The 26,154-nt window shown below is 44.3% G+C and overlaps 1 protein-coding gene across 1 annotated transcript in view; it reads right to left on the bottom strand.

Annotated features, from left to right (window-relative positions):
• DCC (DCC netrin 1 receptor) overlaps positions 1-26,154 on the bottom strand; it is a 558,365-nt gene that overhangs the window by 5,927 nt on the left and 526,284 nt on the right. Inside the window, exons 25-28 of the mRNA XM_055791107.1 lie at positions 25,372-25,488; positions 21,391-21,555; positions 13,089-13,301; positions 38-180 (exon numbers count right to left, since the gene is read on the bottom strand). Of these exons, the coding sequence (XP_055647082.1) occupies positions 38-180; positions 13,089-13,301; positions 21,391-21,555; positions 25,372-25,488 (638 nt within the window). The remainder of the gene's footprint in view (positions 1-37; positions 181-13,088; positions 13,302-21,390; positions 21,556-25,371; positions 25,489-26,154) is intronic.

Genomic DNA, 26,154 nt, shown 5'->3' with positions numbered 1-26,154 from the left:
GTGAGGAGCCTCGCGAGCTCGGGGCGCCGGTTCTTACGTTGGCGGAGTCCTCCGTCGTCTTGTGGCCTTCTTCTGCCACCTCTGGGGCCGTGGGCACCGAGACGGGCAGCAGGGGTGACCTGGCCTTCCCTGCCAAGCCAAGGGACGCCGTCTTCACCTGAGCCTTGGGGTGGTTAGGCCCTGGAAAAAAAATAAAAGTCATACTGAGAACCTGTAGGAAGGACAAAAAGGGATGGCAGCGAAATGGGGGGTGGGGTGGGTGAAATGCAGCTGGTTCAATCACGACTGTTTGTGGTTTCGGTCGTAACCGTACAGCCTCCTTCCCCGGCAGGCTTCCCGGTAATTCTTCCTGGAGGAGCATCAGAACCGACACAAATGCCTTCTAAAAACTTTTCCATTAGATTCCAAACCCCGCCGGTCCGAACCCCACTGCTGCACCCAGCAGAGCTCTGAGGCAGCACGTTTGCGATCGCTGTCGACGTTACTTTCTGACAACATCTGTTCTTCTGCAGCAGCACAAGTATTCACATGGAAACTTCCATTTTCCTGGGAATAATGCCTGGAATAATACCTACAAACCTTGCACTCCAGGAAGAAAACCTGGGCTTGGTGGTCCCTGCCAGGCAGGGCACTGCCAACTCCGTGTGGTGTTTGAGGGAGACAGTGAGAGTGAAGAGCATGGAGTGGTGGCCGGGTTGGGGGAACGGCAGCTATTTCTGTGGTCCTCCACTATTTTTGCTCCTTTCTGTGGTTCTCCCCTAGTGTTTTACTTTTTTTTTTTTTTAACTCCCTCAAGATGAGAGCAGCCCTCCAGGTGGGTCACTGAACAAGCTAAGATAAAAATTGTATTTCAACTTTGTCCAAAAAAATAAGAATAAAAATTAGTTCTTTCTGACTTTTTACCCCAGCTCAGAAGGAAGGAAAAAAAAAATAAAAATATATCTATTTTTTTGACTGAAAGGGATCTCCCTTCTTAAGAGCTCTGCCAAAGCCCCTCCTGCCCGCCCCACGGAGCCGCAGGACTGCCTGAGCTGCCCTTTAAAGATGCATCAACCCAGAGGTCTCAGCTCTCTCCTAGAGGAAATTAACAATTCTTTCTCTCTCTCAATAGTTTCAAACATCAAAGAATAAAACCTTTGTCCTGGGCAATACGCCTCTGCACGGCACAAGCTCTAGGCAAGACGCTGCAGGAGACGTGAGAGCCATCAGTGGAAACAGAGGCACACAAGGCAAAGAGTTGGGGTACGCAGGGATAGTTTTAAAATCAGCGTTGCCTGATAAAGCCAACCTGAGATCGAGTATCTCATGCATTATAGATTCAAGGCCAAAAAAGAGGATGGCAGCTCCCAGCTTGCTCGCTGCCAGCATAACCCTGCTGCCCTGAAGCTACGGCTCAGACATCGCTGCGCTCCCAGCGTGAGGCCGAACGCATCGCAGCCAGTGCCTTTGGCTCTTCTCTCAGCCACCTAGGTCCCCCAAATCTATTTTTCCGACTTCCCCTCTATGGACATTAAACCACTTTGACGCCTACTTGTGCCCTCAGGCCAGTTTCACCTCTGTCTCTTTAGATGTGCTGATACTCGCCGGGCAGGACGCTGCCAGATCCCCCCCCGCACCCCCACCAGGGAACAGCGGATCCCCTTTGGCACAGCAGATCCCCACAAGGGATCACTGTAAGTCTCACAGCGCAGGTTTCCTCTCCCACGGGACTTAGGCACAATTTTTATTCTGTTCATTTGACTCCTGTTGACATCCAGGAGATGAATCACAAATAAAGAACCTTTTTTCTATATATAGCCTCCATTATGACCTTCAGCAAGCCCCGTGATTTTTTGTTGTTACGAAAATGTGTACCATAATAATGACAATTAACAACAGCCATTGGTTTAGTAGCTGATCATGGTTACTAGACCTATTAAAAGGCATCAGTAAGTCAAGTCGGCTATTGGCCATGGCATCAGAATTGGACCAGAAAGAGAAAAACAGGGTCTTGAGCCACTCCAGCCATAAACCGTGCCCAGAGGAAGGGCTGTCCCAGGGACCAGCCACAGGACAGGTTTGTACGAGGATGCCCACAGCTCTGGAGCTGAGACACTGGAACCAGGAGCCTGGGAGATGTCTCAATCCACCCGAGACAGACACCAACACCAACACCCACCTCTCAGAACAGCCACACACACACACACACACCGGTTTCCACGCAAAACCAAAACATCTATTCAGGAATCTGTTTTCCCCACCCATTTGTTTTCCCCAGAGCATCACAGAGCAGCCTGGGGAGGAAGGGACCTCACCAGATCATCTGGCCCGCCCTGTTGTGGCAAAGGGAGGCAAGACGGGACTATCTAACACCTCGCCCGATCCCTTCATCACGAGGCGCCCACCTGGTTGCCTCTCTTTTCTTACAGACCATTTACCACATCACGAAAGCAAGGCTCCGGAGCCTGCAGTAGCGCTGCCTGAACGGTAATGCCAGTGTGGGAAGATGGGCAGCCGCTGCCGTGGCTCTCGCCCCCCAGATCCCCCCAGATCCCTGCAGCCACCACAGCCCTCCGCACCCCCATGGCTCCAGCCAGCAGCCAAAAGCCATTGGTTAATTTTCCCCTGTTTCAAAGAATCATGCTCACAGTTTTAATGAGTTGAAGGCAGAGGAAAACGCAATGGAAAACCAGAGGAAAAGCCATTTGCCAGCAGCACGTTCGTTAACAGTGAGTCCCAGTAAAGAGCTGCGAGATGGAGGCAGAGACCTGCAGATAACTCCCATTTAGCTGAAGCTATGAACCTGTGAAAGCTCAATAGAAGCTAGAAGAGATCCCCACAAAGATACTCTTGCTCTTCCAGCCCCCGTTTAATAGCTATAAGACTTCTTAATTAACCAGCCTTCAGACTTTCCTGTATCTCAGGGTAAAAGCAGCCGATACAGCTATCCCCAGAGACTCCATCTTCTAAGTGCCGCACATTCAAATAAGTTGTGTTTTGTTTTTTTTTTTAAAAAAAAGGGACTGTTTGCCACTTCCATTTCTTACCAAATAAAGCTTATTTCCAAAGAAGCATGTGGGGAGAAGACGCGCACACCGACACTCCCCGTATGCACCCCACAGTTGCACATGGAGAAATGAAACAGCCCGATTTGGAAAATTCAAGAGCAGAAGGACAGTACCATCACAGGCAAACCAACTCTGAGCTGCCTGGTATACAGGCTGTACCCCCTCAACAATTTTTTCCGCCCCACCCAGGGCTTTGAAAACACCTGCAGTGCTCAGCAAAGAAGAAAAGGGCAGCTATGGCCCCTGCAGCTGGCAGCTATGCTGCTACTTCTGTTCCTGCAGCGCTTGCGTGCCCTGCTGAAAAGGAATTTATTCAATTCCCATTAGAGGGAATCTCAATTGCATCCTGGGACATCGCCATGATGTGAAAAATAAAGGAGAAGGTACAGCCACCATGGCATCCATGCTGTTTATTGGGTAGATAATGGACCCAAATAGGCTTTTTTTTTTATACAAGTGACTTTGCATTGTGACTGGTTTGATTTTCATGGGCTGGTGGGGAAGTAAATATCTGATGTGGTGGTGAGGAGCTCACGTGGAATGCAGCGTATGTTGCTATTGTAATCCTCTAATTCCCGTGGTAAAAATCATGTTTCTTGTATGCAACTCATCAATTGTAGTAATTGGACTTGAAGACCCACTCTTCTGCACAAAGACAGATGTTCCCTCCTGGATATTGTTAATGAGAAGCCATAATGATGATTAGTAAGTTTGGTTTGTGCATCTTTTTTGCCCTTTAGCTCACAAAAGCAACAGGCAAGTCATAATGCTCATAACTGATATGAAGCTGAGCAAACCCTCCTTGTGCCTATTGCAAGGTCTTCAGTGAACGCTTTGCAGCGAGGACTGTCTTCACGGTGACGCCTGTAATACGTAATTAGTCCAACAGTTGAGCCCTCTTCCCCCAAAGGACATTAAAAAGACCAAGCAAGCCTCTCAAAGAGAATTCTGGAAGCAGAAGGTTGTAAGTAAACTAATTTATGCAAATGAGCAGCTAATTACATTAAAATCGCTTTGGTTTCTAATGTTCTCCAACTCCGCGGGAGCCTTCCAAATGAAAAAAAGAGGAAACCTTGGAAGTGGTGCTGCAAGAGGCAGACAACAATACCGATACTCAGGTGTAACTCTGAGCAGCCCCAGCACAGATTTACCATTTAAAAGTTTCATTTTCTCCGTGGGGTTATTAAACATTTCAATGGCTCATTAGTCAGATAATATATGGCTACGAGGTGCAAATTGCAGCTACCGCCGCCTCTCCCAGGCTGCCGCTGAACTCACTGCACTACCATCCTTGGTATTCCGGGAGCACTGCACATCACCACAGTCCTGCACCCAGCCAAAAAGAAGCCATTTCCTAAATCCATATGCATTTGCACATATCTATACATTATCATGATGGACAGTGAAGAAAACGAACAGAGCCTTCGCGTCCATCCTCTTGATAAAGATGCTTTGGGTGAGCTCCTTGGCATTACGTTATTTTGAGCTGAGTCAAGTGGGACACGAGGTGATGTCCTCAGCCAGGGGAGAACAACTCGTTTCAGGGAGAGGGCTTGGGGCTCCTGCTCTTCGCCTGGCAGGGTTTCCACAGCCCAGTCCCCAGCTGCAGGAAGCTCCGACAGCAGCAGAAGATGCTGTGTTCACGCGCAATGGATGTGGGGTTTGTATCCAGCCTCATGACCAACAATCCTTACGTGCTTCACGTGTCACAGGCGTTCTGGATGATGATGCAAAATGGTGACGTGGAAAAAAGGAGTTAAGAGCGGAGAAAAGAGAGATGGATGCAAAACCCGAAAGGAGCTAGTTTAGGGACAAACGGCAAGAAGCCAGGCTGGATGGAGGACGCTGGAGTAGAAGACGGCTAGCAGCGGAGTTCCTCAAGGTCTGCATCTAGGACCAACTCTGAATATTCTGATAGGTAAAACAGCTGTACGATTACAAAATCCATTACTCGCAAAAGCTTGGCAATCGCTGGAGCTGGAGCAACATGAAGAGAACTGTAGGGACCTTTCTGCCTATCTGCTGCTCACGCACTTCCAGATTTTCAAAGCAAGAAGGCTGGACGATGTCTCCCATCCCTCCAGCTGAACTTCAGGTGTTTAAAAGTGAGGGATAAGCTGCTGTTGGTTCTTTCACCTCCCTCAATCATCCAGGGGAAGAAGCACCTTCCCAAGCCTGCTGAGAAGCTGGATGAATTACCTTTCAGCAGATCCTCTCTCTCCCCTTTGGCTGCACGGTGCGCTGATGTGATGGGCACAGAGCAGACACCTGCTCATCAAAGGTCTAAAATTAGCTGGGAAGAAGTCAGATCTCTGAGAAGAAGGAATAGGACATTTTGCCATGAATTCTGTCAGCTGTAACCGAAGGATTGAAGGAAGAGAAAAGCCTGTACGCTTCTGATTCCAAGCCTGTACTGCGCCTCAGAGAAGTCAGCAACCACCTTGGGATTTACGAGGGAAGCAATTTTTGGCAGCAGCAAGGCAAACAGCAACAGTGTTTTAGAAAGTGGTGGGAAGATCCTGTTGGGAAAGCTCTGTCCCAGCTGAAGGGTTTGCACGCAGGAAAAAAAATGAACGGTACAAAGTGTTGAGAGGGTTTACTAGGTGCTAGTGACAAAGAGGAAGGATCTATATGATAATCTACATATGGAACAGAAAATGTGATGGAATCAGCTTTGCCGGCAAGCCCTGCCCTTCTCAGAAAGATTGCAGTAATTTGGTTTCGCAAGGTGGTAATGCAAAACTCCAAGGCAAGGAGATTTTTTCCATTAACCTCGGCTAGATGTGGATCAAGCCTGCTACATCCACGTGTTCTTGCCGGAGATCACCACCAGCCGGGCTGAGGAAGGATACATCTTGGCTAAAACCCCAGAAAGTGGCCGCAGTAGCAATTTAAAAAAAATGTTTTTATCTTCCTAATATTCTGCTCTTGGCAAACGCTTACAACCATCATCAACCACCATGTGGGACAGCAGGCAGGACAGCGGGGAATCTCTGAAAAGAGGGTTTTGCAGTAAGATGTGCTGTGTTGCTAACCGGCTGCAGTTTTAAACCTGCAGCCATTCTAGTCTATTGATTTCAGAGTTGAAAAAATGTTCTGCTCAATATTTGATTAATCTAAAACTCGGGGGTTTTCGGTTGTTGGTTTAGGATTTTCAACAAAGCAAAAAAACACATTTTGGATCACGCAAGGTATTTCTAGGCGTGTCTCATAAAACCAATATGGAAACTTCAACAGAGGATTTCCAAACTGGGGATGCGGGTAGATTCTCGTATCCAATAACCCAACAGACAGGGCACCCATCAAAGCTGTGAAGGGGATCTGAAGCTGAAGATCATCTGGTCTGAGGAGGCGGATGGAAATGGATCTGTCTCCTGGGGTGCAAAAAGCCTTTGTTCCCATCAGAACTGGTTCTTGGAGGATGAGGCGTACCAAGATGAACCCTGTATAATGAGACTACAGAAGTCAAAACAACTGCAGAAACCAGAAGGTAACATCAGACTTGTACATAAACGAGGACAATCTTTGCTGGCCCTGCATCTCATAGCTTTTCCACAGGTTTTTCTACCCAACAGGACAAAAGGCGAAAACTACCTGTGCCATCAACTAGAGCTGTGTCTGGCAATGCCCATCTGCAGGCATGGAGGGATCTGCAAGGCTGCTCCCACAGAGAGATGTCGCAGCTCATAAAACTGAAAGCAATCGAGCTGGAAAATTAAAACTATTTCAGAATTTCATCCGTTCCCGATGCTTCTGACAGTAAGGAGATTGGCAGTCTGAACTTGCAGCGTGGGGAAGGAGCGCTGTACAGCAACAGCAAGCCAGATCTTTGCCCTGTTAATCAATCAATTAAGAGCTGATGGGGTATACTGCTTATCTGGCACTATGAGAGGTAATTTTCTCATAAATGTCCAACAACAACAACAACAACAAAAAATCACAATAGGATCAAATGCCACTCTACAGGTTAGTTGCTGTTTCTACCAGTAATAACAGTGTCAGTTTAAGTGACTTTAAAAGCTGAAACATAAAGATGAGACTAACAGGTAGAAGTGAAGTCGCCTGTAGCTCCGTGGCAGGATGCTCCTGTTTAAGACGGTGCCTCTCGGGGGGACAGAACATCTAACTCTATGAAAAACATTATTTGAAGACTCAGATGGGAAAAAAAATAAATCTTTCCTCAAGAAAATGAGTCTCTAAAAATGATTTTTTGTGGTGATAATCAACGCACGGAAAAGCCTCCTAGAAAGAGGCAAAGTTTAGTTTAGAAATACTGGATAGTAGGAGAAAAAGTAAAAAGATAAATTAAACACAAAAGAGAAAGACGTCATTTAATTACTCTTCAGAATAGGGTACCGAGCAAGCCCTGGGACTGCACTGCTGAGCTTCACATGTTTTTTATGGGCTATGGCTTCAAAACAGGTATCAGAACAGTGACCTGGGAAAGGACAATTCCAGAATAAAACAACACAGGCTGCTGAAACATGGGGACATATGAGAGAGGTTCGATCTCTGTCTTCTCAGCTGCTTTTCAACTTTGTAATCTATTTGCTGGAAATATCATGTGGGATAAACGCGGGTTAGGGCAAAAGTGACTGGCTGACTGCAACGGCTCAGCAGTAATGCACAGTCCCAAATTAATACGGAGCAATTATACACGTGGAGGAAAAAGCTTTACATCTCTGCTGATGAAACACAGGAAAACAAATGGTCCATCCTTACATCTTTCTATGAATTTACAGTATGAATTATCCAGATAAATACATTTTTTTAAATTATTTGACTGCTACCTTGTATCAAAATAGATCATTTATACCAAAGGAGAATCAGTTCACTTATCCAGACAAGCACCTAAATCCACACTTCACTTTACACCTTCCAGTAGTCCCATGGATTTTAATGAGACAACTCAGGTGTCTCAAGTTATCTACACGCTAATCACTGGGGCCACTTTCCTCTAACAGACAGGACCAGCCCTTTTGTGACACTTGTGTGGCAATACATCTCCCACCTGAATGGAGAAAGCTTGTTTTCAGAAAAAGAAATGTGGAAGAAAAAAAACATTTCAAAACTGAGGCCTGGGGGGGGCTGGCAGGTAAAGGCTTATGAAATAAAAAGAATAATTTTATTTTGATCATGGGAGTTACTAGTGCAAAAAGCTAGGAATTCAGAAAAAAAGGTTCAAGAATGAATCATTCCCATATTTGCAGTGAATTTATAGACCCTGCTTACTGTAAACTATGATAAAGAGAAGTCCATAATTTCATTTACACTCATCATGAAAACATGAAAAAACCCCACCCTTATGCCAGAAGGATTTTTATACCCTATTAACAAAAGAGTTCTTAGTTGCCTTTAAATTCAATGACTGAACTCAAATTAGAAGCAATAGGTTTAGGTTTTCATTTGTGTTTTATATTGTGCTGGGATTCTTTTACTGTGAACGGCAAACTTAAAAAAAACCAAAAAAAACCCCAAAAAGACAGCTCCAGAATTTGGTTATACGGCTAATTAATTAGAGCGAATTGATTGTCCAGAATACCACTTACCAATTAAATCGTCACTTTGCATGAAGGGGGATTAAACTCTCTAAAAAATGGATAGCAATTAAATGTATAAGCCTAGCACCACAGGGATCGAAGTTCACATCTCCAAAATTTGCCTAATTTGCAGCCACAAGTTTTATTCTTGGAATTTCCATCTCTAAACCCTCCACTGGAGATCCCATCTTCAAGACACACGTGTAACCGGGATTTTACCACTGCTCCTGTCAGGCACACTCTGTTACCAGCACGATGGGAAGCCTTGCTGTACTTAGTCTATATCCACCCTTCCAAGTATCACCATAATTCCAGCCCCCGCCGAGGTCCCAGACCCTTGCTCTTTGGGATTATGATGGCCCAGGAGTCACTGCTTAATACCCAAATATCCTTTATTCCTCTTGACTTCATCCCTTATTTATTTGACTGGTAGCGTGTGGTTTGAACGGCGGCTTTGCAAACCTCCAGCCTTATCTTGTTTTTCTGGTTCTTTTCTTACAATGGCTTTAGGGAAAAGGGGAGAAAAAAAAATATGGCAGCACAAAAAAAATACCTCATGGAGCTCATTTTCTTACCAGGCTTTCTTATCCCATTTGGTAATGAAAACTGTGTGGTGGTCAGCCTGGATGCGGGAAGGTTTTGTTCTAACTTCCAAGCAATATCCAGCTGCTGCTTTTTACACAGGGATGTTTACTGCCAGATTCCTTCACCTCACCCTAAGCCAGCCAAGTTTGAAAAGACAAAATTTATTTTTTTTTATATATTATTTTTTCCCTCAAATGGCACAGAAATAAACGTTGAGCAGCTCATCTGCAGTGCAAGCCTTCCCCTGGGCACCCAGCCCACCGCCAGCTGGGGCATCCCTCCCAGCTCAGCAGCGGGAAGGAAAATAAAGCTCGATTTTGCTGTATAAAAAAGTGGTTTCTAGCTCTGGGGTTTCACTAAGTGATTCCAGGAAGACCGAGAAGATGACAGCTTAGATTTCCAACTGTTTTTGGTTTGGTTTTTTTTTTTTTTTTTTGTGGAGTAACAATAGAAAAAAAATTCAGCATTTTTACAACCTCACAAAAGATACAGGAGCCTGAAAAAGCTGAAGTTTTAAAACTATGACAGAATATAAAAAACACCACTTTGCAGGAGGTATTTTCTACCACCTCACACTTGCTTCTGGAGAAGAAAAATTACCTCCTAATTCAGGTTCATTTAAAGTGCAGCTGATCATCAAGACCTAAAAGGAATTCTCATTTGCGAGGGTAAAAAAAAAAATAAAAAAAAATTTCCTGTCCATTTGTGGAATTTATGTCAGATCTATAATGCAATAAGCTCAACACTCCATCAAACATTTTCTATTTAACCTGAAAGGAGACTAAGTCAAATCACTTACATGCCTGTGTGTATGACTTGCAAAGAGGAGCAAGTGCAGCCACAGCGTGGACTGGAAGTACCACGGAGTGATTCTCACGCCTTCAGAATAAGTAACCTTAAGAATCAGCAACCTTAAGTGCTCCATCATTTATCCTATAAAGGATCAACAGGAAGGGCTTAATGTGAAGAGTTCAGATTTACTGGGCTCCAGGGGAAAAAAAAAAAAAAAAAAAAAAGAAGAAGAAGAAAAATGGCAGATTTAGCTCTGGATTAGGCTGATGTCATGACCCAAAACCAGGAGCACAGCCTTTTCAGTACTTATTCATATCCTCATGGCAAAATCCCCCACAACTGAATAATGATCTCTGTATGTCTTTTTTATGAACCATATGATACGAGTTTAACAGCTAATTATACTGCCACTACAGAGATACAGTGAATAGATCAAATATTAGAGGAGACACCTCCTTTTAGCATCAGGTCAATCAAAGCCAAGAAAAAGCCCCGTGCTTATCCCTTCCCTGAGCAAGACCCAAAAATTAATTTTGACATTAACACTGCGTGAGGGCCAGTGGTAGGCACTAGCTCCAGGACTATGAAGTCTTTGCTGGAAATCTCCAGATCAACCTCTACAGTCTTCTCCCCTTCCAAATTCTGCAGGATTGTTCCATTAGGTATGGACTACCCAAAGGGATACGACACCTGATTAACATGCATTTAAAAAAACAGAACAGCAATGTAAAGAGTAGCTTAATTGGTTCAAGTGTTGAGTCCATCACTTCTTGCTCTATTGCTTTATTCCATAGGAAACATAAAAATGTCTTTAGTTATGAAAAATTAATTAATTCCATCTCTCAGGTTAAGGAAAGTAACAGTTATTCCAACGTGGGAATTTGCTAAGAGCCTTTTAAAGCTGAGATGTCCCTACGTGGGGCATAATGGGCGTCGATGGTCCCTAAGGGAACCACCTTGGCTGGTCCACAGGGAGCTCGGCCAGCAGGGACTAGGGAGGAGCAGGGACGTGTCAGTCATCTTTTCTCGGAGGCTTGTTCCAACAGAGAAATACCTCACAAGCCTTGAAAAGTTCCCAAATATCCTCAAAATTTCCCTTTTGTGGCTATCTAGCTACGGCTGGGGCATCATGCCCATGGGTAGCGTTAAAGACCCAGAACTACCATCCCTTTTTCATTCCTTTCTCTCTCCACTCCCACCCTGAGTGAAAAGAAGAGAGATCTGGGTTCCAGAGGAGCGGGATTTGGGAGTGGGTACGGAAGAGCAGCCTGGGTTGGAGGGATGAGGTGCAGGAGCTGGGCACCCTGCGCGAAGGAAGCCTTGCAATGACAAATCGGGAGAGGAGGCAACATCACTCTGGCTAACGACTCCGGGGACAAGTACATTGAGAAAAGCGAGAGCAACCATACATAGAGAGAAATAAATAAGCCCCAACACCTCCGAACAGCCGGAGGCAGAGCAGAAATGAAGTTATATACATTTCTAAAAAGTAAAAAATGTGGTTTCAGTATACTGGTGAATACAATAGGTCTGAACGCCATATATAAGCCAACAACATGTTTTCGTCTATGTGACAGAGTCCAGAAAACCAGATTTTTTCATCCGTTTAGCATTTGCTTTATTTATTTCCACTGCTTTATGGCAGATTATTGCCATAAACTTTCAGCTCTTCATTTTGCCTAATGACACATTGTTTGCATCTGCTTATGTGAGATCACTTACTGAAAAAAAAGGCAATTTTCTTTTTCAGGATGATGGGATTTTTTATGAAGACAAGTAACATGCCCTCGAGTTCCTCTCTCTTTGCCATGCCTCCTAATTATAATGGTTAAAATGTAAACTCCGACTGACTTAGAGAACAAATAGTCCTTTCAAGATACTGGGTTTACTTGCTAGAGTAAGACAAGTAGAATTGGATCCTCATAAAGTAAAATGCGGTACTACATAAAGACGAATGGACTCCGTTATATATAAAAAATAATTCAGCAGCACTATTTGGCAAAAGCCGTTCTCCAATAAATAAGGATTTATCTACTTCTGTCTGCTGTCAGAAACTGGATTACTTGCTGATGGATAGCAGGTGCTTCCAGTAAAAATGCAGAGATGTTTTGGTAGCTTGCTTGTTGCTAACATCGACCTAACATATGCTGTATGGCAAGAAAGCTACACTTGCAAAGCTGCATTAGAATAGAAGAGTGAAGCTGAAATCTCCAGTTTGTCTGAGCCAAACTGGAGATTATCCAAGCTAAAGGAGTAGAGGCAAACAGTTAAAACAAGATACCAGTCTGCAAACCCTCCTTTTTTTTTTTTTTTTTTTTTTTTCCCTTAATAGGTCTAGTAGCTAGGGTCACCAAGACAAACAGTGCTACTCAAACAATACTAGTTCATGTGAAGAACACTTCTAGCACTGGGTCCACTTCACAAACAAAGCAGATACCAGATACATCGCCCAAACGTTCTCATTCGAGCCAAGGGGGAATTTTTAAAACAGCTCTCCAGAAGTGATGCTGCTCTGGAAACAGACCTAGAAACCAGCTGGAAAGGCACCGTTCCCCCCACCCATGGACCAATGTCCCCCTACAGCCACGTGCAGCCATTTCATCCAGCCTTGACACCAGCCTGCAGCTTCATTCAACAGTGGCACCGGTCTAAAGCCTTTTTTTTTTTTTTAATTTATTTTAAATATAGAATAATTTCCTTTCTGTTCCTTGCACGCTTGCTATTTAATTTTTAAGTAGCTTGCACACTGGAGTGGATTGCAGTCAGTTCTTTTCCAGCATACATAAATAGTCCTTTCATTATCAAAAAGGCAAAGCCTTGAAACAAGAGTCAAGCGTTTGGCACTGGTTCAAGTTACTGTAGCATAACAGGAGACTGGAAACAAGACCAAGTGATTAATTTGGCATCTCATTTAATTCATTTTTATCACTTACTTGTTACCTCTGATTTCAAGCTATTGCCTTGTCCTGAATTTTTATTCCATTTTGTCAGAATGAAATACTGGATTATTATCATATAAATGTACATATCCACTTTCCATTCTGTCAGCACTCGCAGATCTGGCTTCAAGGCACAGAACAGCCTCGCGCTGTGGTACCGCAGCCCTTCCTCCCGTCACTCTTACCTGTTTGAGACAGAAGCGGTGTGTAAGGGACTTTCGGTTCTATTGCACTCATGGGTGGAGGTAGCAAGGGGTTGGCAAAGCTGCGCAGAGGGTGCGTAGGGCGGACGCAGGCGGTGGGGATGGTTCTGCTTGGGGCATCCTCGCTGTTGGAGTGCTCAGGCTGTGTCTGCGGCAGCAAAGGTGGCTGCTGCGGTGCTGGGCCTTCGTTAACAGCTGCAAGAGAACCATCCGGAGCCGGGGCGGGGGGGGGAAAAAAAAGACTATTATGGATATAGTTTTAATGTCCCACTTCATATTTGTATGGTCATTTTCAACAGAAGGGCCAGCATTTGCCTCCACCCTCCAAGAAGGTGCAGGAGATGTGTGAACAGTCCCATCAAAAGTCGCTGGCAGCCGAATTAAAAACCATTTGAAGTGCAAAACAACTTCCTTAAAAAAACCCAACAAAACAAAACCCACAATATTTTTTAGCTCCTTCTGTCTTTTCTCTTTATGTGCTTTTAGATATTAAAAGCCCATAAAGACATAAATACATCACGTGGAGATTGAAACAAGCTATGGCTATTGAAACTCAGTGTGTCCAGCATGACGGTACTGTTCTAGTCACAGTGGGCAAAAGCTGGAGACAAAGAAAGGACTTAATTAATCTCCACATAACCTATCACCAATATTGTTTTTTCCTGGAGACAGCGGTAATGGTTAGTGTGCCAAAGCGGTGGGTTGCTGCTTTATTAGCCTATATTCAAAGCCAGTTCCTCAGAGATTTAAATGCTCCATGTCAACCTCATATAAAAGACGACCTCGCTATGTTCTGCTGTATTTCTTAAAAGAAGCTTTCAAGATCAACCTCTGTTGTGGACTTCCCATGCCAGGAAACACAAGCAGGCAGCTGAAGGATTAATGAAAACAAAGGTTGAGACAAAGAGCAAAGCCCGTTATTCCTACAACCCTCTGGAAACACGTGTGGTACCCAAACGTATAATCTGCATCATCATTACGGCACTGTCGGAGTTTTCAGGATGTGTACGGTCCACAGTGCTGGCATCACCAGTACCACAACGGCAAGAAAAGGTGAGTTGTGAACTGAGACCTACTGAAACCTGTTAGATGCAAAACAGCCTTGTCCTGTAGCCTACAATCAGAATATCTTCTATGGAGTGTGTCGAGTGGAGAAGATGCTGCATAGGAGGAAGGACAGAAGACGCCAGCAAGAGGCAGACTGCGCACTCCCCCCCGCCCTGAAGGCATCGCTGGTGACCTAACGCTGACTCCTGGTCGTGGAGAGAAACTCACTGCTGCTGTTTACACAACACTGTACCACGTCATTCAGACTTTAAGAAGCTTAAGAAAATAAAATTTTCATTTAAAAAGAAACTGAAAATACATAACAAATATTTCTGTCTAAAAAGATGGAAATAAGAATCCCAAAGAAACCAGATTATTTAGTTCTTGTAAGGGAATGGAAATGGGGATAAACAAATCTTTAAAATCTCTTCCTGACCACTATGCCTACCCCAACAAGCCAAACTAGTTAAGAATTAATTACAAGGAGGATTGATAAGCATAACTCTGCTGCAGTGCTTTGTGGATGGCATTTCCCCGTGCACCAGGGAAGAGCCAACCCAGCTGGAAACACCATCCTTGATCTCCAAATCCTGCACAGCACCTGCTGCTGAGCCTTCCCCGGAGCAGGGACCCGCTGGGGCACCTCCTGGCCCCTCTCCCAGCTCCTGCCCCACGGCCCCGAGCAGCAGCACTGGGAGAAAGTTCTCCTCTTGGTGCGAATGCCCGCTGACGTTATTTGCAAGCAGAACCATGGAAGGAAGAAGCCAACTGGATAGCAAAGAGCCCCATCACAACAGGAACTTCATCTGAGCATGTTGGTGCTGGTCCAGCATCCCCGGGGTATCCGTGCCAGTCGGCATGGCTTCCCAGCATGACAGTTAATCATGCAGCTTATGGCAGGGAACGGGTATCTAGGAAAAACTCAACCTTCTGCTGAAGAAAACCATTTTCCTGACACACAGCTATCAGAATTAGTTATTATACTGGGATCCAAAATGCTCCAGAGGACCTGGTTTCTTTCAAAGCCTGCTGCAACAACCAGAACTCATTGTGCAAGTAACATGCAATTACAGAGCCAAGTCAAATCTCAAGGCATTTTATAATAATTAATGTCAAAGTATGTAAGTAATTACAACCTACTAAGTGGCAAAACAGTTTTGAAAAATGGAAATGAGGATTTCTCCTCATTTCCACAGCCCCATTGCTTGTTCCTATGGCAATATCACACTGACAAAATGCAACACCGCGGATAGGAACCCAACTACAGGATCAGACCAAGGTCAAAATCATCCACGGTTCGTAAAAGTTTGCTCATCTGCAGCTCATTTTCCTTGTTTTCACCTTCAAGGCTCTTTACATTGCCCTGGCCCTGCTCTTCCGTTGCCTTCCTTGCCCAGCAGACCCCTCTCTCTTCCTCTCCTTGGACTAAAATTCTCCTCAAGGAGGGCAGCGACACTGAGGCTGTTTGTAACAGGGTAGAGCAGGAGTGAGAGCTGAGCCCATCCCACCCTTCCTCGCCACCCACACATTCCAGAAGGCATCCCAGCGTGTTGCTACTTCGCCCTCGTCCTAGTCAAGGAAGATGCAAACCAACAGGTGAGTCTCACTGAGGGACGCACCTGAGGCTGCAATGCTTTCTAGCGCAAATCCTTGGCCAGGGCTTCGCTCAAAGTAAGAATAAAAGCTTTTACCGACACCCTTAGCCTCAAAATGTCTTTCAGCATGTTTGTCAAAGCCTGAACTTCCTCCCCAGCCCAACGCTTTTCATTGTGTCCTTAAGGACAGTTCTTTTGGGAGGCTCTTGACCTCTTTGGAGAAACAAGCAAGCCAGACACTCCACTGCTGCTGGCCATCAAATACCTCCTTGGTATTTTCTGCAGTGGTGCTCTCGGATAACAAAGCTTTATCAGCTACCATCAGCATAATGGCCTCTGCATTAAAAGGCTATTAAATTACGGCTTTACTGTATGGGTATGTTTTATCTCAAAGATTTAGTTGTAAAACCTGGAGACCTACATAACCGTTATTACATAAAAGATTTCAGGTTATCCTCCAGCTATTACTGAAGAGAAAGGTGTGATGACTCTATTAAAATCAGAAGCTAGAGTTGGGATTTAAATATTGAAGGTAAGTGGTCTAATGAAGGTGCTTCATGCTTGAGAAGACTTTTTTCTAAAATAAGATGTGCATGCTTGCAAACATAATGAGAACCATCAATCTGCAATTCTCTCAAGTCCCTGCAGGAAGAGAGGATGGATTGTTCATTTGAAGGATGGATGAAGATGAGCACATTGCTACTGCTGTCTACATCACCCACATCAATCCCCTGCCTAGCAGCCAGATTATTTGCCTTCATACAGCACAACAGAAGCACCCAAGAACTCTGATTATTTCCACAGATCCAATTATTACCCTATTTTTTTGACAGAAGGTAGACTCCCAATTGACCTTTAAGACGGAGCGGATTAATGCACCATGCTGCATTCCCATTGCAATCTTTTGCTCTTGAATTCCATGCCAGAGTAAGGCAAATACTATGCTACACATGAAGATCGGTTCTAAAGCCCAGTAAAACCAATTAGGGTCTCGTTACTTTGGAGAAACCTTGGATAAAATCCTATTTGCATTCATTTTATACGTGAGAAACATCAGGAATAAGCTTGCTTTGAACACCAATAGCCGTGGACACTGCTCACCGAGCAGAAGAATAAATATCTGATACAGAGTCTTTTGATCTTTGCTTTCGCCTAATTGTTGTTTGTGATGATGTTGTTAACCATTTTAATGAATTTAGGTCTCTGAACATATTTTTACATTGTGTAGCTGCTATTAAGAGGTAACACTGGAAATACTCCCACTTGGATTTGTAGCTGTTGGCTCTGCCACAGTCTGAGGTAATGAAAAAATCAATACGGATTGAAAAGAAAAGGTAATAAGAACTCAAAGTATGTGATGGTAGATGGGGACTTAAAATGACTGAACTTTACTCCATATCTGCTAATGACTTTCTGTGTATTTTTGAACTTACGCAGGTTGTAAATATCAGACGACCAAGACTATACAGCTGTGTCCTGCTGATGGCTTATTCCCGCTGGGATCTTTGGATGTTACCGCAGCCCAAGCAGCAATATTTTTTTTTAACAGGTTTAATTGTCAGGCTACTACTCTGGTGCAATTCTAGGTACATCCCAAAGAGCAGTTTTGAGGAACACTAAAAAAATTGCTACTCCAAAGCCAAATCATGAGAAGATGGCAGAACCGTTTTTAAGTCGTATGTGGTTAAACCAACCCCTGCTGAACCCAAACCCAACTCTTGAATAAAATGACCGTTTCCACTGAGTCCAGAACGCAGCTTCTGTGCTAGAAGGGACTTAGGCTTCCCAGCTGGATGAGCTCACCGCAGAGCTGACTGCTTGCCGCCAGAAAGCCAGCTCCAAGAGGAAATGTACTCAGGAAATATTTGCGTTAGCGCATCTCACTTGAACAGCTAATTGTACGAAAAGTTACATCCACTCCATAATATTTTTTCTATGGCTATATCTCAAGCTATTAATATCATTGCTGTTTCATTGTTCTGGTTTACACAATTTTCAATCTTGCTTTTTAATACTAGCAAATAATGTATCTCTATTTTTTGAAAAAAAACCAAAACCACAAACAACCAAACACCATATTTTCTGAACATCTCCAAGCTCATCTCAGATGTACATCTCAGGGCGCTACACTGATGAATGGCTCCCTCTGTAAATGGTGCTCTTAGACCACTTGTAGCGTTTAGGGTTAGCCTGAAGAGAAGCCCTCTGCCTCCTGTAAAAGTGTGATCAGGATGGGACCACAATGTAGTCTGTTAATGCTGACCAGCGTGTGGGTGGGATGGGGCAGGATAGGGATGGGCCCACCTCAGCACCTCCCAAGAGGGACACGGTTTCCCCCACCTCTCTTCTTTCCCTACTGGAGACCACGCTGGCTCAGCATCTCCACTAGTTGTGGCAGCAGGGAAAAACAGAGCAGGTTTTTCCTTCCATAACACATGGCAAACTAGGCATGTCACCATCTTCTCCTTCCTGTCTTGATAACGCTGCAAGCAGCGGGTGTGACGGAGCTCTGGAGAAGGCAAGCCGTGGGAAGGACTGCTGACCAGAGTGACAACAACAAAGTGACAACAGTCACTTTATTATGGTTCAGAGATCTTTTCTGTCTGGAAAAAACTGATATTTAGCAATTGTATTGTGTGGCTGGTAGTGTCATCAGCAGTAATCAAACAGGTGAGACAGCTTATTATTCAAGTCAGATGGGGCCTGACTCTCCATCTTTTTTATTCTTATGTATAGAACATTTGTCCTAAAGATAAGCTGCAGCACTCAAATCTTTGGGTCAGTGAATAAGGCCTTCAGAAACAGAAGAAGGTGTTCAAGCATTGTCTGTATGGCAGGATGCTGAGCAACACCCTCGCTAACGGCACGGCATATGATTTATTCAGGGATTGCTACATCTTGATCAATAAGTGCTCAGTCATGCAGTACCGCAGGTAGGCTCCATCACAGAGGAATTATTGCTGGGCAGCTCTTTTTCAGCTGCAGCTGCAATTGGTCAAGTATCAAGTGAATTTTTCACTCAGGGGTAAAACATGCGCAGAGAAAAAAGCTTTAGGCGTTGTCTCTATAGTCTCTTTAACTGCTAGTTACTCTCAACTGCAGGATCGTATTAAGAAAAGAGCCGAAAAATAAACAAATTCCAAGCATGAAGAGTGATTTCGTGGATCTATCCCCATTCTCTGCTGCAGTGAGGTGGGCTGTGAGGCAGCGGGAGGTGAGCCCCAAAGGAAGCAGCGGCTTTTTGGTTGGATGCATTGCAGATTGTCCACTCTTCCAGAGGGGGGGAGGTCACCAGCACCAGCCCCCGTGCCCAGGAAACCGTCAGGCAGTGTATTAGAAATAGATTTTTACACCTCTTCATCCCGCCTTGGACTGAAAAGTAATGAACAATATTACAAAATAAACCTAGTGAACTGCTTGGCTGGTTCTGACAGTGTCAAGTGTCACTTGAGAACAAACACTATTGCTGCATCCTTGTCCGTGCCACGGCAGTGAACATGGAAGGTACAGCGAAGGAAGAGAGCATTTCCTTCGGAGGCATTTCATATCACCTGGGAGCTTTGGAAGCCTTTGCCAGAGAGCACAACTGCGCCAGCTCTAACAGGTCGTTGCGACACGTTGATAAGGGGCTGAGCTAATTTTCAAAATACTATGCGGTCTTGATTACTCAGACCTCAATAATGGGAAATAGCTGCTATCCAAACAAGGCTACATCCACTGCTTTTGAATTATTTAATGGGAAGTTGCCCAAATTATCTGGAATCTTCACTGCTGGAGCTTTTTCAAGGCCCATCAGGTCTTCTGAATAATTAAAAGCTGGTTTGCAGTCAAGCTTTTTGCAGAAAACTTCTGGGCATCAGCAATCTCCTGCTCAGCTCTCAAGCATGCTGCACTCGAAGGGCTTGGGCAAGCCCATACATCTCTATACAGACCTTCCCCCAGCAGCAGGATCCAACAGGATTTCAAAGGCATTCCTTGTTTTGAAAATCTCATCTCCCAACTACCACCTGCGTAAAACTAGTGACTGGTTCAGGCAGAAGCTGAATGCACCAGGGGTGTGGGATTCTGGGGGCTGTGCCTAACATATCCCTCAGCAACTGTGTCCCAGCCACCGCTCCTTCCCAGCTGAGCTGCCTGCATCCCTGGGGAAACCCCCCTCACGGGCACTGCCAGATTTTGGAACTGAAGATGCTCAGGTCCTTTATGAACAGGTCGAGGTGATGATGGCCGAGCAAATAATTCATTTTTTTTTTTTTTTCCATCGCCGTGCTCAGACACAAGGTAGTATTTTTTTTTTTTTTAATTCCCCAACATCTACTGTACGTCAAGCAAAAAACAGACTTTGTTACCATGCATTGCATTTGTGGTGGGTGGGGTATTAATTTAAGCAGCAGATCAAAACCTGATGATGCCGGCAAGGCTCTCCAGAGGAAACTGCCTTCTAGCTTTGAAGGGACCATTCTGAAGGGAGGGGGAATGGCATTAGGGTGATCCTAGTGTCCAGGTGTCCAGGTGTCCTAGTGGACACCTGAACACACCTTTTACCTACAGTCCCACCACTGGATTTCAATCACCGCTCCCCAAGGACCTGTCTGAACTGACTGAAAGCACCAATCCAAGAGGAGGAAAAATCAGTCATTTCAAGACGAGCTCCCCGTGGACCAGCAGCGCTGAGTCTTGGTGACATGAAAAAAAGATGTGTAACAGATTTCCTATAATCTGTCAATAATTCAGCCTTGACATGCAGTGGAGTTAAGGGAGAACTGTAAGAAAATATGAACCCTCCAACTGTAATTAATATGCCAGAGTAGGCTCGTTAGGCTTGAACAAAGCACAGATGGTGCAGCAGGGGCTTACGCCCAAGTTGTGAGGGTGAGGATGGGCACACGCTTCCCACAGCGTAAGGTAAAGAGGAGTTATGGGAACATGCAAACCATACATCTATTACTGCAGAGGAGCTAAGAGGTATGTGGAGCTCACCCTGGAGAAAAGACGAGTGATGCAGAGATGGGATAACAGCATTCTTGTGTATAAAAGGAGCTGCAAAAGGAAGAAAATAAACCACGCTATACATACATACATACATACATATATATATATAAAATAAATAAATGCATATATATATATATATATATATATAGCCTGCTATAATCGAACCAAGAAACAATCAGCTTCAATTTCAGCAAGTTAGATGTTAAAGATGATGCTTCTAGCAGTGAGGGCAGCTAAAGCTGGGAAGACACTGTGTGGAGAGGTTGTGTAAGTGCTATCGTGGATGATTTTAATGAGTGATGATACGAGATTCTGCCTTGGGATGAAGAAGAGCTCTCAAAGCCTGCGTTTTTCTGGGCATATCCTTATGAATAAAGCAAAGGAAATTAAAGTACAGTGCAATGACTGACAGACCCGCAGAAAAGAGAGGATTGGATTAGAGATGCTGCGACTTTTAGCTTTTAAGGTGTTCTGTACAGATTGGAAATTGCAACTGGAGCTGCTGCTTGAGAAGAGAAATCCAGCCTGGATTTATCCTGGTTCCCAAAAAGCACGGCAGCACGATTGGATTGGCAAGAGCTTATACATCCCAATGATGGAAAGCAACCTCTTCCCAAGCCCTTTAACAGCAAAATACAGAAGAAAAGCACTGTACTGACTTCTTCCCGCTCCAAAGGTCCTGTCCACAGAGAGGGTCGGGAACGGCACCGGCCGCAGGGTGAACTGCGGGTGCGGGTATCCGCAGGTCGGGGACGGCAGGATCCCGGGGTACTGGGCACTTTCTAGCGTTGGCACTGGAATGGCACTGACCACAGCTAAAAGGAAAGAAGGAGAGAGATTAAATGAGCGCTTTCAGGAAATTTTAAAAAATAAAAAAATAAAAAAAGCCTTAGAACCAGGAATGAACCACAACCAACCACGTTTCCAAAGTGAAGGACCCAAACAGCCAGTGCAAAACAAGCCGCTGCCCACAGGAGCCACCTCGGTATCCAGAAATACGCCTCTCACTTACCAGTAAAATTAAATGGCTTTTTGTATGTGTTCCAGCGACGTTTTGGGGGGTGCTTTCTGTCCCTTGACAAATGAGGGAGAAGGAACGAATCGGGCAATTTAAAAGCTTATTTTAGTGGTCTACGCGCATTCCTGACGCCGCCTTCAGCTGATGATGCACCTCTGGAGGTGCGCAGCCTCCTGCAACCCTGCCATCCTTCACACCAGTGTCCTCAGCACTCCTGCACGTTCCCAATGGCACGGGACCCCCATGTCTACCCAGCAGATGAGGCTGGCTGGGCATCATTCCCTGCTCAGGAATGTCCAAGCCTGTGAGGAACCGTGGTGAGAGGTCCCAGCAAACCGGCAAAGTTGAGTTCCTGAGCTGCGTTTAAGCGGAAGTCTTGGATTTGAAAACTGGGATCACAGTGTGATGAATTCCAGCTTTCTCCTAAGCTACCTCCTTTTTTTTCAACAATCAGTGCTGGAAGAGCCAGTGATCATAATGCTATACAAACCATACATTTCTCCATAGCTTTTAGGAAAAACTTGGAAACTCTCATGCAAGTTTTGCCCAGCAACACAAGATGCAGAGATTTTCGGCTCGTCAATGATAAGGTTTGGGCTTACCTAGCGCCTTTCACACATGGATTATAAACAATGCTGTAAACTTTAAGGTGATCGGTACAATTAATTCTATCTAGCTCCTACTGCAATCATTACACAGAGTGGCAAACCGGGCTACCTGCCCAAGGTCACACAAGCAGCCACGGCGGTACCAAGGCTTTACGAGGGGATTTTTAAGCCCTCAGCTTTCAGCTGCGCTGCCAGAGGTAAGGGGCAAGCGTGGAGGTGAAGAAAACTCATGAAGAAATGCTAACCTGGGTACTTTGAGCTTCAGAGTTGTCTGGGTTCAATTCATCCACCCTGAGAAAAGAATTTCTACTATTCAGACATTTCGTTTTGTCTGTATAAGACAGTTTTATTGACAATATTTATAACATTACTGCTACGGTGAAAAATATCCCTCCTTTATTGAATCCTATTAAAGAACAACTTGTTTTTCAAAGTCCATTCTTTCATTTCTTTTTAGGGTGTAGGTACCTAGCACGTTCATTTTTAAAGTAAGACTGGATTACTATTCATTGCAGCCCCCTATTGTAGAGAAGCCAGAGAAAAGCGAACATCAAACATTTTCAATAAATCTTTGCAATTTCAAGCAGATATGACAACAAATCTGTTCTGTCATAGCCTGTCAGCAATTGAATTTGCACTTAATATTGATACACCAAGACACCGAAAACAGAAATTCCCTGACCAAATCACAGAGCTCCCTAAACACTGGTCTACATTTAAAATGTACTGTATCACGTAAAAAAAAAAAAAAAAAAACAAAAAACAAACCAACAAAAAACCCCCCAAAAAACCCCAAAAACCCAACATCACCCAGGAACAGCTTACAGAAATGATAAACTAGGTAAACTAGGACAGTCTGAATTGTATTCAAGCACCCCAGAGGCTGCCAGAGCAACTGAGCCGATGTGTTTTTATTTCCCTCAAAAGCCAAGGCGCCTTCTGGTGTGGTTTGTTCTCCAAGCCCACAAATCCTGCTGATTGAGATGAGCATGAATACTTCCAGATCTGGTATTTAACAATTAATGCTATGTGTTTTTTACTTCAGAATTATAATGTTGCTTCTTCGATCTATTTAATCGCTCGCTGCTGACAATTTCTTGCAGTATCAGGCAAACGGAGAGAAATTAATTAAAGCACCTAATCTGACACAAAGCCTCAATTTTATCTTCTGGGTAAAAAAAAAGCATATTCAGCATAACTCAGCCTGCACAAAGAAGACTTTAATAAATCTGAGTTTAATTATTTGCAAACGATCAGAATATGCTGTCACTGTAGATTAGATGGATGGTGTTTAAAATATAAATAAACAGAAAAAGGGACATAATTCCTCAAAATGCATCATTTGACTAGAAAGAAACCTTATTATGTTGAAGAGCATTTTGATCTACAAAATTTTAGAATCATGTTGAACTGACTTTTACTTAACTAACCCTGCTACTGACCCATCCTAACTACAATTGAGTTGGTCCTGATTTTGCTCACACCGTTCCAAGCCTACCCATTTTCTTGGACTGCTACCCTCCTTCAACCCAAGCCAGCCCAGGCAGAATCCCACTTGAAAAAGGGGCAAATTGCCCAATTTTGTGTGAGATTTGGTGTGGTTACAAGATGGGAATGTGTTCGAGGTCACGGGAAGGTGGTACAAGAGCTTTCTCAACAACCCAGAGGTCTTTCTTTCAGATCATAAGGAGGGGGTAGGCTGAAATGTGGTGACAGCACCAGCCCAAGGCATGAAGAACGGGAACTCAGTCTCTCCCTGGGCACTGGTGCTTTATCCTTGCAAGGGCTGGGTGCTGGGGCTAAGCAGCATGACCCAAATCGCACCCACAATGAAGAGAAATCTAGGGAACCAATGTTAGGTCTTACGAAGTAATTTACTGAACAAAGCCACAGGAGGTTATTCCCTCTCCTCTCCTTCAATCCGTTCCTTCTAGTATTTCGCCCACCGCCCCGCCCAGATATATCATTTGTGATCTGCCCTTCCACAAACCTACAAACGGGCATTTACATTTAACCAGCCGAGCTAGCAAGACGTTTTGTGATAGAATGGATTTCTGTCAGCACACCTTCATTTTTCTTAACTCGGGCTATTTAGACGGATGCACCAATTCCTATAGATTTTTGATCAAATCCATCTTGTGAGGCCAAAGGGTCTAGCTAACAGCTGGGAGCTACCACAAGACAGATGGCAGGGATGCTCGAAGGAGGAGCGGGGAACCAAAGCTTCATCCTTCACCAGGAACTACATCAATGCCAAACCCTCCTCTGGTGCCCGCAGGCTGTCACTTACCCCCGTCCTTTGCTTCGATGTGAAATAACTTTAGAAATTTAAATAAGTTTTGCAGTATGGGAGAACCTATCTAATGCTTTCCTTGTGTACTTTGCTCGTTTGAAAAAGATCCGCTTCATCTGTGAAACTTGTTCAACGATAAACACTTTGCGATCACTGAAATTTAAGACCTATTCAAAATATCCTCATTTCCTTGGCTTTATAAAAAGAGCTGCTCCAGATTAAAAAAGCCTAAAGCGGTGTGGACAACTACAACAGACAAAATAAAACAGAGCAGAAACTGCAATAACGTCCAGCTGATTATAATGATTTATATTAATAAGAATATCAGTTTACACCTGTGTGTTGCAAAACCTTCTGCTCTAGCAGTTTGAACTCTTACCCCTGTTTTTACAGTTTTAGAGTAGGGAGACAGAGAGATTTATCCATCACTATCCACCTGATAAAAATACAAAAAAGACTCTTCAGGCTTAGCCTGGGCTGAGTCTAACGTAAGTATCATTTCTGAATTCCCTCCATAGTTTTCCCACTGATGCGTTGAGAAAACCAGGTGAGCATCCAGCCTTTTTATTTATTTATTTTCCCAATGAACCAAACCTTGTTAATGCTGTTTCGCTTTTCTAGATCGTATTGGAAAGACTGTAGGAGATCTTCAGGTGGGCGAGGGTGGCTTGGGGGGTGCAGAAGGGGGCCGGGGGAAGGTCCCAGTACTCACGAGGGTTGGTTGGTTGTGAATCCATGGGGATCATGAGCTTGGCACGGGTGGCTCTGCGGGCAGCGAGGGAGCGCTCCAACGTGGACATGCTGCTTCCGACGTCTTCTGTCTCAGGACCTAGAGAAAAACAACGCAACAGAGCAGCTGAAAACACTGTAAACACATGCTTCTCTTCGCCCTGCATCTAGCAGAAAGGTCCATAGGTTTCTTTAGAATGCAATTATTTTAACGGATCGTTAAATATCAGCTGCAAAGAGCTGCACAGACTATTCTGGCTGCCTTTTCTGAATAAAAACCTTGTTTGAGTGTTTCTGTAAGAGAATTAAAGTATCACGCCCCCTTTGTCTCTGCAATTATCTTGAAAACCACATTCACTTCATAAAAATAATGACATTTTTCCTGTAACTTCCCTGTTACAAACTTATTTTAAAATTGAAGTTTCGAGACCAGAAAAAAGCTGCATAAATTCAGGTACTTACAACACCTGGCAGCCAAGAATTGGTCTTTGAAATACATCTGATGGATGGAAATGACCTTCCCTGTGAGATGCCATGAAGTCTTATGTCCTGATTGTCTGGTAACTCACGGTAGCTCTTCCCACCTACGCATCCTGGGTTTTGTTTTGGTTTTTTTTTTGTTTTGTTTTGTTTTTTTTCTACAGAAACCATGGCAAGCCAAAGATGGGCCTGGATCTTCTCCTTACCTGGTCGTGGACCACAACTAGGACAGCTAGACTGGAGAGCTGAGGTATGCTGCCTAAGGTCCTATCCAATTCTAAACTGC

This window comes from Falco peregrinus, chromosome Z (assembly GCF_023634155.1).
Source record: "Falco peregrinus isolate bFalPer1 chromosome Z, bFalPer1.pri, whole genome shotgun sequence".
In the NCBI taxonomy this organism is placed as follows: Eukaryota; Metazoa; Chordata; class Aves; order Falconiformes; family Falconidae; genus Falco; species Falco peregrinus.
The sequence above is the reverse complement of the archived record's forward strand: the minus strand, read 5'-3'. Positions and strand labels throughout refer to the sequence as shown.